Source organism: Bos indicus, chromosome 24 (assembly GCF_029378745.1).
Source record: "Bos indicus isolate NIAB-ARS_2022 breed Sahiwal x Tharparkar chromosome 24, NIAB-ARS_B.indTharparkar_mat_pri_1.0, whole genome shotgun sequence".
In the NCBI taxonomy this organism is placed as follows: domain Eukaryota; kingdom Metazoa; phylum Chordata; class Mammalia; order Artiodactyla; family Bovidae; genus Bos; species Bos indicus.
The window spans coordinates 30,220,999-30,234,820 of record NC_091783.1 but is presented as its reverse complement, the minus strand read 5'-3'; the positions used below and the strand labels follow the sequence as shown (position 1 = coordinate 30,234,820).

Sequence of the window (13,822 nt, the reverse complement as noted above, 5' to 3'; positions counted from 1 at the left end):
TTATTTAAAGGGTGAGGACAAGGCTGGGTGCCAAGGATGGCTGATTGAAATCAAAGCTTTAGAGTAATCTGCATAACAATTACACTAATCATTTTCCTACTGGAAAAATTGATGATGTGTAGACTTCCCTATGACCACATGGTGAGTCAGGGGAGCAAGGAACCAAATTCACGATTCCCAGTCCCAGACCACCATTTCATTATTCAAGAAGACCTAGATCTATCGCTCATGGGGGGTTAGCCAAAGCTCACAAACTAGGTCGGTGGGTGAAGTGTTTCAATTTATAGGATGAAATGATGGGCACAGACCTGGTAAATTGTACTTGCAATTATTTTCTTAATTATAACTGCAGGGTAATTTCCACAGATAGGGTGCATAATATAGGAAGTTTTTTTCCCCTTCACATATAAGGAGTAGGGCAATTGAAGGTCTCCCATCTTTGCTCTGCTTGAGATATCCAATATCTGCTAAATACAGACTTCATGATTTAATATACTTTACAACTTTTTCACACGCCAAGCAAAAGAAATGGTGAGTTTGGAAAAGAAAATCAATTAAACTGGTTGTTCGGGGACTTGTGGACCAAAGCGAGCTCTCCTTTGGCCACAACTTTCACTCTCGAATCTGTGGTTTTAGTCTTGCACACACACCACAAAAGGTTTTTCTGCTTGTTTCTGTGCTGTCAGAGGCTAGTGTGTAAGAATGGGGTTTCTTCCCTCTTATTTCTCCCCATTTATTCGATTAGTGTGATAAACGATTCTCCTCTGGCATCAGATAACATGCTGTCTATTACTATCAAGTTTAGGTAAAACAGATCCTGGAAACACATTTTATGAGTTTCTGAAGGAAATAGAGATGTGAGTGTTTAAAAAGGAGAAAAAAAGAAAATAAGCCACAACACAGGAACAAAACTAAAACTGGAACTCAATCTAACAGCTAATGAAAACAAAGAGGAACAATAAAGGGGGAAAAACAAAGCCAGGCATAATGGGAGGAAAAATGAAATGAAAGAGAGAGGCTGTAAAAATGAAGACCAAGGAACTCTGGGCCACAGAGGAAGGGGGGCAAACACCCTCAGGGCCAGATTAAAGGAAGGGATGAGGGCAGTGGGAAAGAGAGCAAGAGGAAGCCACAAAGGGGGCTGAGGAAGACCAAGCTCTTGTCCCCGCTGTTTTTTGTTCTTTCGTCTTGTTATTTTCCCCTTTCATATCACATTCATGCTTCCAGCGGTAAAAGACAGAGAGGGAGAGAGAAGACAGGATTCCTGACCTCAAAACTATGCCTGTTTTATTTTATTATTTTATTTAAAAACTTTTTATTTTATATTGGAGTACAGTCAATTAACAATGTTGTGATAGCTTCAGGAGGACAGCAAAGGGGCTCAGCCACACATTTACAAGTAGCTGTTCTCCTGCAAACACCCTCCCATCCAAGCTGCCACGTGACATTGAGCAGAGTTCCTTGCTGGTTATCATTTTAAATATAGCACTGTGTACATGTCCATCCCAAACTCCCTAACTATCCCTTCCTCTCACTGTAAATGCTCCTTCTCCAACCAACATGGCACTTGAAAACAGTCCATCAGAAGGTGTCCTGAATTCTTACATCCCGAATCAGGTATTTTCTCCTCTCTTGAAAGGTAAATGTCAGTAATTGTTCTATTTCAGCAAGTATTTTTGGTAATGCTGATTTTATATCCCTAAGTGCCCCCTAGTGACAAGGTCCAATTTCAAAATCTCTTTCACTGTAATTCTGTCTAAACATTTCCTTTTCCTAGCACAAATGTTGCTGTCTCAGGGACAAAGCACGTGACTTATTATCAGTTTATTTTAATTAGGCAGATAAAAATGTTTCTTGAGTAGCTGTAGGATGCTGTAATAATGAGTTATTTATAAATTAACTTACAAATTGGAAAAAGTGATTGTCCCCTATTATAAGAGCAGTTTTCCCTCAGTTATACTTATTGGCATGATAACCCACTCCAGTATTCTTGCCTGGAGAATCCCATGGAGAGAGGAACCTGGCCAGCTACTGTCAATGGGGTTGCAAAGAGTCAGACATCACTAAAGCAACTTAGCATACTATTACAAAACAAACGATTTGGGAATGGGATTACTCACATCCCCCTCCATTAAGTTTTATTAAGACTCAGATTTCTGCATAGTTTCTTTTCATTCATCTTGTGAAACAAAAAAAGCAGGACAAGAGTGCCCTGTCTCTTTATAACTCTTTTCCAGTTATGCTTTCTGATCATGTCTGCTAGCCCTACAGACTGTGTGGTAACTAAGAAGAAAAATGTTACTTAGGCCTAAATCCTAATTTAATAACTTTCTGTGGAATATGGGACATGCCATGTAATTTCTTTAAATGTCAGTTTTGTATCTGCAAAATGGGAATAATAATAAAAGACTTATGGGGATTAGATAAGATATTACAAATTAAGCTCTTAGCAGCGTATCTGCAAATAATTTGTTGTTAAGTCGCTCAGTCATGTCTGACTTTTTGCGACCCCATGGAAGCACACCAGGGTTCCCTGTCCTTCACTGTCTCCTGGAGTTTGCTCAGACTCATGTCCATTGAGTCAGTGATGCCATCCAACCATCTCATTCTCTGCTGCCCCTTCTCCTCGTCCTCAATCTTTCCCAGAATCAGAACCTCATGAACAGTATGAAAAGGCATATATTTAGGGCTACATTGGTGGCTCAGATGGTAAAGAATCTGCCTGCAATACAGGAGACCTGGGTTTGATCCCCGGGTTAGGAAGATCCCCTGGAGAAGGGGATGTAACCCACTCCAGTATTCTTGTCTGGAGAATCCCATGGACAGAGGATCCTGGTAGGCTATAGTCCATGGGGTCACAAAGAATCAGACGTGACTGAGTGACTACACTTTCACTTTCATAAATGATAGTTTTTAAGATGTGTAGCCCAAGAATCGACACAGACCAATCTTGTGTCTTCCTTCTCTCTTGAAAGATAATCTGGTAGAAACAATCTCAATGCCCTGAAGCACAGTCACAGTGACCTTTAAATAGATCATATTTACTTCTAATCAAGGCTATTTTTAGATTCTCTTTAGAATCTAAGTGCTCAAGAGCTTAACTACAACAGTCAACCTACCCAGCTCTGTTGTATCATATTTAACAAACTGAATAAAAGAGGCAAATGGAAGATATTAAAACTTTTTCTGTAGATCCGTTCACACCTTTACAGATTCTTGTCTATATCATTCTCATTTTATCCATGAGGAAACTAAGACAACACAGGTCACATATGGGGAAGAAATGGGGAAGGGACAGCCCGTTTGGGGAAAAATTCAAAACCTCCTGGAAGGAGTGGGTTTCCCATGTACAAACTCCCACACTCCTTCCAGGAGCAGGACCCTTAAGAACAGAAGGGTGTTCCCCTTGTAGCCCCTGAACCACTATTTTTGATGGAAGTGTGTTCAACTTCTTAGTCACTTCTGGGGTAGAAACAAGGGTAGGGAACAACCACTCGGTTGATAACTGATCTTGAGTGAGAATCCACATCAATTTCAGTATAGAATTTCTACATCCACCTAAGAGGAATTTCTTCTATTTCTTGTATTCAGAATTTTTAGCTTCAAATATTTGTTTGCGCTCTCTATACTTGCCCCCATTCTATTTCCATCCCCTATTTGTAGACCTCATTAGAAGGAAAACTGATTAGCATGAAGGGAAAAGAATCACTATACAATTGGAATTTTCTCTCTGATGTAATCAGAATAATAGACTTTAGCCAATGCCCTGAAGAGGTGAGCTGCTCTAGGCTTTATTAATTTCTCTTATTTATTTGCTCAAGATCAAATGCTCATTGATGAATCTATTTTCAGAGATGTTTTAAATTCACACCCCAGGCCTGCAGAGGGTATGTTATATTCATAGAAGTCAACCAGTTTCAATGAATTGGGGCAAGTAGGTATTTTCATTGTTCTGAAAACCTCTAACAGTGCACAGATTGTGAACTGAGGTGAAACGGTATACCCTGTCATATAAAGTTTTATTGTGATTCTATTTGGCCTGTCTTCATATCCATCCACTTGATTTTAGGTATGGCTGAGATATCCCCGGTTCTTTAACCTCATAACACCCTAGTGTGCCATGTATATATAGAGCTGCAACAAGCGTTGCTAAAAATTCTTTTCTATCCCCAGTTGTAGATTTCTTCTTTTACACTAAAATTTGTCATCCTCGTCCCCTTTCCAGATTCAAATGACTTATGTGATTACTTCTCAGCCTTTCTAGGATTGCTGCAATTTTAGAAGTTACTGCAGCTCCAACTGTCACCTAAAAAGGTGCATGGAATGGTCTGATCTCACTGGTCTGGAGCAAGTCAGACTAGCAAAGACAAACTGTTTGAGTAGCTTCAGCGCTGGTGAACAGGACACTGGTGAGACAGTGTTTCCTGAGTCGGGAAACTTCTGATAATATCAAGCATGACTTCAAAGTAGGCAGGAAGGTACGTGTTTAACACTCCAGTCCACACTCAGTGTGTGTGTTCTCGTTTATTCCAAAAAGCTAGCCTCAACCTCTTCAAAATCCAAGTCCAGTGTGTACACCCTCCATTCTATTAACAAAGTCTTCTCAGTGGAGAAACTCCGCCTATGTTCTCATCCACCAAAATGCTAATTGTTGATGATATGTTACCTCTGGGCTTAAGCATTATCTTCAAGAATGTCGGGAAATGACTGCCTTCTATTACAGAATAGCTTGGGCATCAGAGAATAGGTGGGGGAAATATATTTGTGAATGTGGAGTGCCTTTCAAAAATAAGGTAAAGGTCATCTAAGTTTGACCTTGCCTTAGAGAGATGATGAAACATTGGTGGATTCAAATTCTTCTTGGATGCTCCTCAACAGCTGAGCAATCCTTCGATTTAGTCATACATTGATGCTGTATTTGATTTACCTTAAATAGGGTGCTAATTTAAAAAAGAAAACTACTTTTATAAATTTTTACTTTATTAACTACAGAATGCTGGCTATACATGTTTACATATCTTGTACATGGAAACTATTAAATAAGAAAGTGGTAATATAAAAGGCCAAGGCCATGCAAAAGAATCCATCGTTACTGTAAAATTTAAATCAGGATAATGTACCTATATATCTATTTATTTTGGGAGTTATTAACCTCATAAAGCCAGGAGAATCAGAACCAGAAATGTCAAAGTTCAACTATGTTAGAGGTATCTAGGTTATTGAGATATACTTTCTATTGTGCTTGGAGAAGGAAATGGCAACCAACTCCAGTATTCTTTTATTTTATTTTATTTTTAAACTTTACAATATTGTATTAGTTTTGCCAAATATCGAAATGAATCCGCCACAGGTATACACGTGTTCCCCATCCTGAACCCTCCTCCCTCCTCCCTCCCCATACCCTCCCTCTGGGTCGTCCCAGTGCACCAGCCCCAAGCATCCAGTATCGTGCATCGAACCTGGACCGGCGACTCGTTTCATACATGATATTATACATGTTTCAATGCCAGTCTCCCAAATCTCCCCACCCTCTCCCTCTTCCACAGAGTCCATAAGACTGATCTACACATCAGTGTCTCTTTTGCTGTCTTGTACACAGGGTTATTGTTACCATCTTTCTAAATTCCATATATATGCGTTAGTATACTGTATTGGTGTTTTTCTTTCTGGCTTACTTCACTCTGTATAATAGGCTCCAGTTTCATCCACCTCATTAGAACTGATTCAAATGTATTCTTTTTAATGGCTGCAACTCCAGTATTCCTGCCTGGAGAATCCCATGGATGGAGGAGCCTGGCAGGCCATAGTCCCTGGGGTTGCAAAGAGTCGGACACGATGGAGCGACTTCACTTTTCTATTGTGCTTAGTCGCTTCATCATGTCTGACTCTTTGTGACCCCATGGACTGTAGCCCACCAGGCTCCTCTGTCCATGGGTTTCTCCAGGCAAGAATACTGAAGTGGGTAGCCATTTACTTACAACTAAGTTTAAAATAGAACTTAGAAAAGTAGAAGATGAATGAGGTCAAAGTTCACATTTGTAACACTGCACATAAACTTCTCAATCTGCACCACATCTGTGAAAAGGAAAACACGGGCCAGCAAAACTCATCCACTTCAGAGAGATGTAGCCTGGTGAAGCGCGCACTGTAACAGTTGGTACTGACTCCTGTGAGCTACTGAGTCTCCAACCAAATGGAAGTAAAGCCCTTTGATATTCAGTGTAAGAATAATGCAATGGATTCATGGATTTAAATTCCTCCTGTATTGCTTATTGTTCTCTTAATTCCTCTTTGTAATTTAGAAAAAAGCAGAGAATCTGCCCAACACTCTGTAATGGTCTATATGGGAAAAAGAATCAAAAAAGAGTGGATATATGTTTCTGTATAACTGATTCACTTTGCTGTACAGCAGACACTAACACAATATTGTAAATCAACTGCACTCCAATAAATAATAAAAAATTCATCATGAACTACAGTCAAATACTGTAAAAAAAAAAAAAAAGGAGAAAAAAGCAGAGAGCTTACAGCCTTCAAGAAAATGGGTTAAGACTAGCACCAAAATAGAATCAAAATTATTTCTATATTTTATGCAGATTTTTCCTTTTAAGATGGAAAACCTATCACATGTAAACTTGGAGTGGCTGGGAAGTAGATTTCACAAGAGAGAAAGAAAAAGAGAAGGTGCATCATTCATTCATTGAGACCTTCCGTGTATTAGAATCCACGCTAGCTGATGAAGGTTCAGGGATGAATACAGTCTGATGGGGAAGATATAGCACAGAATTATCCAGATAATCATGAAATTACAATTGTGGTAGCTGATAAAAGGGAATAGAGGACAGGAAAGAGCAGGGACAGCAAGTCTAGTCAAGAGGACTTGGAGGGATGAGAGAATTTCCCAGAGGATTTTATCTGAGCCCCAAGGCGAAGTGTGGAGATGGGCAGGGATGGCTGGGATGAGGAGGGCAGAGAATTTCAGGGATAAAGGCAGCACGTGAGAGAACAAGCCTATGGACACCAAGGAGGAAAGGGAGGTGGGTGGGATGCATTGGGAGACTGGGACTGGCATACAAACACCACTATGTACATAACAGATAACATAATGCGAATCTACTGTACAGCGCATGGACCTCTACTCAGTGCTCTGGGATGACCTAAATGGGAAGGAAATTTAAAAAAGAGCGGATGTATGCATATACATAGTAGGTCCATTTTTCTGTATAGCAGAAGCTAACACTGCATTGTAAAGCAACTATACTCCAATAGAAATTAAAAAAAAAATGAGAACAGCACATGGTCAGGAAGGAGCTTTTGTGATGAAGCTGCTAAGAGAAGCTCAGTGCAAGAGAGGGACTGTCAGAGGTGGGTAATAGGAAGTAAGGAGACGGGTCTGTAGGAAAAGGGTAGATAGCACAGGATCATGTAGAAGGCTGTGCTTTTTTTTTCTAAGGACACTGGGAAGCCTCTGAGGCATTTCAACCTATGGAGGGACACACTCAGATCTGCATTTGGTAAAATTCATTCTGGCTGTGACGTGGACAGTGGGAGAGAGAGGAGCCTGACCAGACATGGGGAGAGAAGTTAGGGAGCTGTTTCCAGAGACAGTGAGATGGCAAGTGAAGAAGCCCAGAACAAAACAGCACCATATCCATTCTGCAGGTAACACTGATAGGAACCGAGTATGAGAGCTGAAGAAGAGGCCAAGCGTCAAGTCCCACATTTTCCGCGGGAGCAACTGGGTGACATTTACTGAGATGGGGGATGTTGGAGGAGGGGCAGGTTTGAGGGAGATAGAACAATAGCACCCCATAGGCAGAGGGTTAGATGTCTCTGAGGTTCTGAAGACAAGTGGAGAAGAGAGGCTGGCTTATAACAGGGAAGGAAATCACTAGGGAAAGGGGAGAGGCTGAAAAGCCAAGTGGACCTGCAGGCAAGCGAAGAAAAATCTAGTGTGTAAAATTCAGGTGGAAGAAAACAGATCCTCAAAGGGATGGAAGAAGAGCAGAGAAGGAGGAGGAAAAGCCTTTTTTTTTTTCAAGGAGAAAGCAGTAAGATGAAGACAGGTCAGGTGGAAGAGGGGCTTCCCAGATGGCACTGGCCGTAAAGAACGCACGTGCCAATGCAAGAGACGCAAGAGACATGGGTTCAGTCCCTGGGTCAGGAAGATCCCCTGGAGGAGGGAAGTCGAAAGAGGGCACAGGATTTGGAAAAGACCTTCTTTTCTTTTTTAAAGGAGAAACTAGAGCATTGTGAATACTGAAAACGAGCAGCCATAGAGAGGAAGAGCCTGAAGATTCAGGAGAAAAGGAGTCACTCATTCAGGGAGGTTTACGGGAGGACAATACAGAGAGGACCGGAGCAAAGGTTGGGACTCACCTTGATGCAGGTGCATCCACTTCCTCCTTCCCCCATCGTAACACGAGGAGAAGCAGATGGGAAAAAAGCAAACTGGCTGACAGATTTTGCATACATATCTGAGCTACTTCTCAGCGGGTAGCCTCTGACTTCTCTGAAACACAAAGCCAGGTCCTGCAGTGACAAGGAGTGATTTGGAAGATGGGGCTGGTGGGGGGGGCAGTGTGTGAAATTTCAAACCAGAGGAGGTTATTTCAGAGAATGACCTAGCTAGAGAAATAATTCGGAATGGTCAAGGAGTCCTTTTAAGTAGTTTTAACAACAGTGAATCGGTTGGAAGCTGGAGAATTTCAAATGTTGTTTAGTCGCTTAAGTTGTATATGACTCTTTTGCAACCCCATGGACTGTAGACTGCCAGGTTCCACTGTCCATGGGATTTCCCAGGCAAGAATACCAGAGTGGACTGCCATTTCCCTCTCCAGGGGATCTTCACAACCCAGGGATCTGTGTCTCCTGCATTGCGAGAGGATTCTTTACCATTGAGTCACCTGGGAAGCCTCAATATAGAGAGAAATTGTAAAGCACCATGCCCCACTTACACTTTCCCTCTTAAACATGCTACATTAAGACCAATCTCTAGTTCTTTTGGTGATTGTGATTCTCCACAACTTAATAACCATCACCAGACGGTCAATACCAAAATCAGATTGATTATATTCTTTGCAACCAAAGATAGAGAAGCTCTATACATTCAGCAAAAACAAGATGGGAGCTGACTGTGGCTCAGATCATGAACTCCTTATTGCCAAATTCAGGCTTAAATTGAAGAAAGTAGGGAAAACCACTAGACCATTTAGGGATAACCTATATCAAATCACGTATGATTATACAGTGGAAGTGACAAATAGATTCAATCTGATAGAGTGCCTGAAAAACTATAGACGGAGGTTCATGTCACTGTACAGGAGGCAGTGATCAAGATCATCCCCAAGAAAAAGAAATGTAAAAAGGCAAAATGGTTGTCCGAGGAGGCCTTACAAATAGCTGAGAAAAGAGGAGAAGCTAAAGGCAAAGGAGAAAAGGAAAGATATACTGATTTGAATGCAGAGTTCCAAAGAATAGCAGGGAGAGATAAAGCCTTCCTCAATGATCAGTGCAAAGAAATAGAGGAAAACGATAGAATAGGAAAGACTAGAGATCTCTTCAAGAAAATTAGATATACCAAGGGAATATTTCATGCAAAGATGAGCACAATAAAGGACAGAAATGGTATGGACCTAACAGAAGCTGAAGAAATTAAGAAGAGGTGGCAAGAATACATGGAAGAACTATACAAAAAAGATCGTCATGACCCAGATAACCATGATGGTGTGATCACTCACCTAGAGCCAGACATCCTGGAATGTGAAGTCAAGTGGGCCTTAGGAACCATCACTACGAACAAAGCTAGTGGAGGTGACGGAATTCCGGTTGAGCTATTTCAAATCCTAAAAGATGATACTGTGAAAGTGCTGCACTATTATATGCCAGCAAATCTGGAAAACTCAGCAGTGGCCGCAGGACTGGAACAGGTCAATTTTCCAGTCCCAAAGAAAGGCAATGCCAAAGAATGTTCAAACTACTGCACAATTGCACTCATCTCACATGCTAGCAAAGTAATGCTCAAAATTCTCCAAGCCAGGCTTCAACAGTAAGTGAACTGTGAACTTCCAGATGTTCGAGCTGGATTTAGAAAAAGGAGAGGAACCAGAGATCAAATTGCCAACATCCATTGGATCATCAAAAAAGCAAGAGAGTTCCAGAAAAACATTTATTTCTGCTTACTGACTACGCCAAAGCCTTTGACTGTGTGGATCACAACGAACTGTGGAAAACTCTTCAAGAGATGGAAATACCAGACCACCTGACCTGCGTCTTGAGAAATCTGTGTGCATGTCAGGAAGCAACAGTTAGAACTGGACCTGGAACAACAGACTGGTTCCAAATTGGGAAAGGAGTACATCAAGGGTATATATTATTACCCTGCTTATTTAACTTATATGCTGAGTACATCATGTGAAATGCCAGGCTGAATGAAGCACAAGCTGGAGTCAAGATTGCTGGGAGAAATATCAATAACCTCAGATATACAGATGACACCACCCTTATGGCAGGAAGCGAAGAATAACTAAAGAGCTTCTTGATGAAAGTGAAAGACGAGAGTGAAAAAGTTGGCTTAAAATTAACATTCAAAAAGCTAAGATCATGGTATTCGGTCCCATCACTTCATGGCAAATAGGTGGGGAAACAATGGAACCAGTGGGAGACTTTATTTTTTGGGCTCCAAAATCACTGCAGCCATGAAATTAAAAGACATTTGCTCCTTGGAAGAAAATCTATGACCAACATAGACAGCATATTAAAAAGCAGAGACATAACTTTTCTGACAAAGATCTGTCTAGTAAAAGCTACTGTTTTTCCAGTAGTCATGTAGAATGTGAGAGCTGGACTATGAAGAAAGCCGAGTGCTGAAGAATTGATGCTTTTGAACTGTGGTGTTGGAGAAGACTCTTGAGAGTCCCTTGGACTGCAAGGAGATCCAACCATTGAATCCTAAAGGAAATCAGTCCTGAACATTCACTGGAAGGACTGATGTTGAAGCATCTGATGTGAAGAACTGACTCATTAGAAAAGTCCCTGATGCTGGGAAAGATTGAAGGCAGGAGAGAAGGGGTCAACAGAGGATGAGATGGTTGGATAGCATCACCAACTCGATGGACATGAATTTGAGCAAGCTCCAAGAGTTGGTGATGGACAGGGACACCTGGGGTGCTGCAGTCCATGGGGTCACAAAGGGTCAGACATGACTGAGCAACTAAACCGAATTGAACTCACAACTTAATAAATAATATGGCTTCGAAAGGTGCATTTTGATCAGAAGTTTCAAAGTTTTAGGTGGAAACACTTAATTGCAAAAAGTGAAAATAACTGCAAAAAAATGCTGTGAAACAAGCTCCTCGACTGGCCAGCAGTCATACCTTGGTTCAACTTCCCCAGACCCGTTCTCCTCTATTTGCTTCCTTCCCTACCTCCCTTCCTTGCTCTCTTACTCCTGTAGAGAGCAGGGAGTCCACTTGACTCCCAGCATGGTGCTGAACTTGCAGGAAGGAGTCCGTAATACTGGTATTTCTAATTGTAACTTTCATGCCCATGAAGAGAGTCCATCTTCAATGGCCTTTCAATCTTGAGACATAGAGCTATGGCAGGTTCTGGGATTTTCCCCTTTGTTTTCTTTTTTCACTTTGTCAAAAATACTGAAACTCTAAATTGGAGACCCAGGGAATCACTTGCAAGCACTCTCTCCCTCTCTTTCTGTGCTCCTCTCTGTCACACAGAAATATGCTCCTACATGTGAGGTAGGTTTTTGCTCCAAATATCAGGTGAAGAAAGGACCCCCTGTTGGTTCAGCATTCTCCTGCAACTTGCATGTGTGTGTTGAAAAGGATCTTAGAGACCATTTTATCTCCTCTCTGGCTTGGATTGCACTCCATGTTACGGATGAGAAACTTACAATGGTTTAACTTGGAGCCCCAAGAGGCCATTCCTGGAACTGATGACCTTGGTCATCTGTGAACAGGGTACAGATCTGAAACCTAGGATGTTAGTTCACATAAACCCTTCTGAGATGGGTTCATCTTTTTCTTTGCCCACAGACTCTAGCGTGGTACTCTGCATGCATTATTGCTTAATGAACACTAGGTAATTTGAATTTGCTGTTCAGGATCCTTCAGTAGCAAAATGATCTTTGGATCAATGGAGGTTTCCAAGTCACCATCACACTAAGATCTAGGTTTTAATATTATTTCCCTTCCTTCAGTTTAGAATGGAAATATTACAGAAAAATGGGTGAAATAATGCCAGTGAGTATGGTAATAAATTCTGACATGTGGCATGCAATCTGTGAGGGGATTCTTTCACTTGGTCCTGTACTTTGGGGAGTAATGGAGTGGAAAATTAAATTAAGTAAAATAAGCTGTTATTATTCCGTGGCTCTGTTGAAAAGGGTACCATCAAATACTTTTAGATACGTATCTTCCGAAAGCAACTTCTGAAGTTTTTTCACGTTATTGAATTGTGAAAAAGTGTTTTCTCATCTATTTTATGTTTTCCTTTTCCTTTCTTTTTGCCTTTGGTAGAATCAAATCCATGGTAACTTACTTTGGGTTGCCTCAGAAATACATATTTAGATCAGAAGCCTTCAAGGTGAAATCCGAAAGTATAGGTTCTAAATTAAGTCAGAGAAGTAACAAGGTAATACTTTTATTGTTTTCATTTATATCACCCTTTAACCTCAGATTTCTGTGCAGGCTTATATGTCTTAGATGTTGCAGATATTTCTATATTTGCTTGTTTCTTTATTTAAACATAATTATATCATATTTGATAATTAATTTTATTTATACCATGCCCAAATATACTTTTTTCTTTTCACATGAAGTAAATTTATCCATCATCACAAAATGATAGTTGACAGCTGAAAGCAGGACCTAGTATCCTTGGCTTTTAGCCCAGGGATTTAAGTGATGTCACCTTTCATGGTCTATAATGTTTTTCTCATTTTATCTGTCCTCTTCCAGGCTAGTATTGTTTTAGTGGCATATGAAGAAAGACATCCCTTTCTCCTTGTGCACTTGACTAAAGTAGTTATTGACCATGTATGAATGGGACTTGACTTTCAGTAATTGTAAGTGTCATTTAAGAGAGACGTTTCCTTATGTTCTGCAGGCACAAACTCAGGGCACGTGGAATGGGAGGAGGGTGGGGTTTGGGGTCCCACAGCCACAAGTTTTATTCTAAATCCGCACCTACTATCTGTAGGCTGAAGACAGGAAAGGTAATTCCTCTTCTACAGCACATCATTCACTGAAATAACACTGTTCTCAGTCGGGTGCCCAAGTAGCATTCTTAGAAACATGTTTTACACGTGTATCTTTAAATACTTCCCTACAAGAAATTAGAATGGTCAAAACATCCATGAAACAAAACAAAATACTTTGTCCCCCTGCTCCAAAATTAACCACCCACAACTCTTTACACACCATTATTTTATAGAGAAAATGAGGTTTGGAGAGGTCAAACAACCTGCCCGAGGTCCTACAATGGACTGGAGCTTGAGCCCTGTTCTATCAGATTCTAGAGTCCAAAGGCTTGTAACACCCAAGGGAGGGAACAGGAGACAGCATCAGTCTCAACGCCAAAGGAGGAAGGTTGATGGTGGGAAAAATGAAATAGAACTAAGCAGTACCCATCTTTTACCTACATGTCCTTGTTCAAGGTCACCAATTAATCGAGAAACAGGTGGTTTCCAAGCATCTGATATGGGAAAGGCAGGGAATTGTAGCCTGTGGCTGTTTGTCAAAGAATTATAGACTACGAAACTTGAAATTAAATTAGACCACATGCCCATGGAAACTCCAGTGTGCAA

General features: G+C 40.9%; 1 protein-coding gene across 13 annotated transcripts in view; it reads right to left on the bottom strand.

The window, feature by feature from the left end:
- CHST9 (carbohydrate sulfotransferase 9) overlaps positions 1 to 13,822 on the bottom strand; it is a 284,083-nt gene that overhangs the window by 90,711 nt on the left and 179,550 nt on the right. Inside the window, exon 1 of one of the 13 annotated variants that reach the window (XM_070778782.1) lies at positions 8,380 to 8,513. The exons of the other annotated variants lie outside the window; for them this stretch is intronic. Within the exon in view, the coding sequence (XP_070634883.1) occupies positions 8,380 to 8,395 (16 nt within the window). The 5' untranslated portion in view covers positions 8,396 to 8,513. Of the gene's footprint in view, positions 1 to 8,379; positions 8,514 to 13,822 lie in introns of those variants that run through there. 13 annotated transcript variants of the gene reach the window in all.